Source organism: Gigantopelta aegis, chromosome 6 (genome assembly GCF_016097555.1).
Source record: "Gigantopelta aegis isolate Gae_Host chromosome 6, Gae_host_genome, whole genome shotgun sequence".
Classification (NCBI taxonomy): Eukaryota; Metazoa; Mollusca; class Gastropoda; order Neomphalida; family Peltospiridae; genus Gigantopelta; species Gigantopelta aegis.
Window position 1 is genome coordinate 63,044,738 of NC_054704.1, and position 1,016 is coordinate 63,045,753.

At 43.0% G+C, this 1,016-nt stretch overlaps 1 protein-coding gene across 1 annotated transcript; it reads left to right on the forward strand.

Annotated features, from left to right (window-relative positions):
* Window positions 1-319: 319 nt before the first annotated feature.
* Window positions 320-736, forward strand: LOC121374662 (small proline-rich protein 3-like). The gene has a single exon (XM_041501771.1). It carries the CDS (start codon window positions 320-322, stop codon window positions 734-736), a length of 417 nt encoding a protein of 138 aa, XP_041357705.1.
* Window positions 737-1,016: the final 280 nt, after the last annotated feature.

The following is a 1,016-nucleotide window of genomic DNA, read 5'->3' on the forward strand; positions in this document are numbered from 1 at the left end:
TCCCAATGGACGAGTATACTGGTGTCCCAATGGACGAGTATACTGGTGTCGCAATGGACGAGTATATTGGTGTCCCAATGGACGAGTATATTGGTGTCCCAATGGACGAGTATATTGGTGTCCCAATGGACGAGTATACTGGTGTCCCAATGGAGGAGTATATTGGTGTCCCAATGGACGAGTATTTTGGTGTCCCAATGGACAAGTATACTGGTGTCCCAAATGGACGAGTATATTGGTGTCCCGATGGATGAGTACACTGGTGTCCCAATGGACGAGTATACTGGTATTCCAATGGACAAGTATACTGGTGTCCCAAATGGACGAGTATACTGGTGTCCCAATGGACGAGTATATTGGTGTCCCAATGGACGAGTATACTGGTGTTCCAATGGACAAGTATATTGGTGTCCCAATGGACGAGTATACTGGTGTCCCAATGGACGAGTATACTGGTGTTCCAATGGACGAGTATACTGGTGTCCCAATGGACGAGTATACTGGTGTCCCAATGGACGAGTATACTGGTGTTCCAATGGACGAGTATACTGGTATCCCAATGGACGAGTATACTGGTGTCCCAATGGACGAGTATACTGGTGTTCCAATGGACAAGTATATTGGTGTTCCAATGGACAAGTATATTGGTGTCCCAATGGACGAGTATACTGGTGTTCCAATGGACGAGTATACTGGTGTCCCTCAAGATGGAAAAACTGAACTAAGTCATAACTGAATTTAAAACGAAATGATATTTTTCTAATTGTGCACAAGCCGTTAATGGATGCCACATTCACAGCATTGGATCACACGACTCCCATGGAGATTATTTGCAAAGGGAAAGGTCATACACTATCAGTGAGATGTTATGGAGTATGTGTGAGTGTGACCATACTATAATCCGTCCCACTGGGAACGCCCTTTTTCATACTATGGGATTTACTACAAGTTATATATCTATAAGTAGTATTTTGTTTTATTTCCAAAACATCTTTACTTTTTTTCTTATGTCAAAC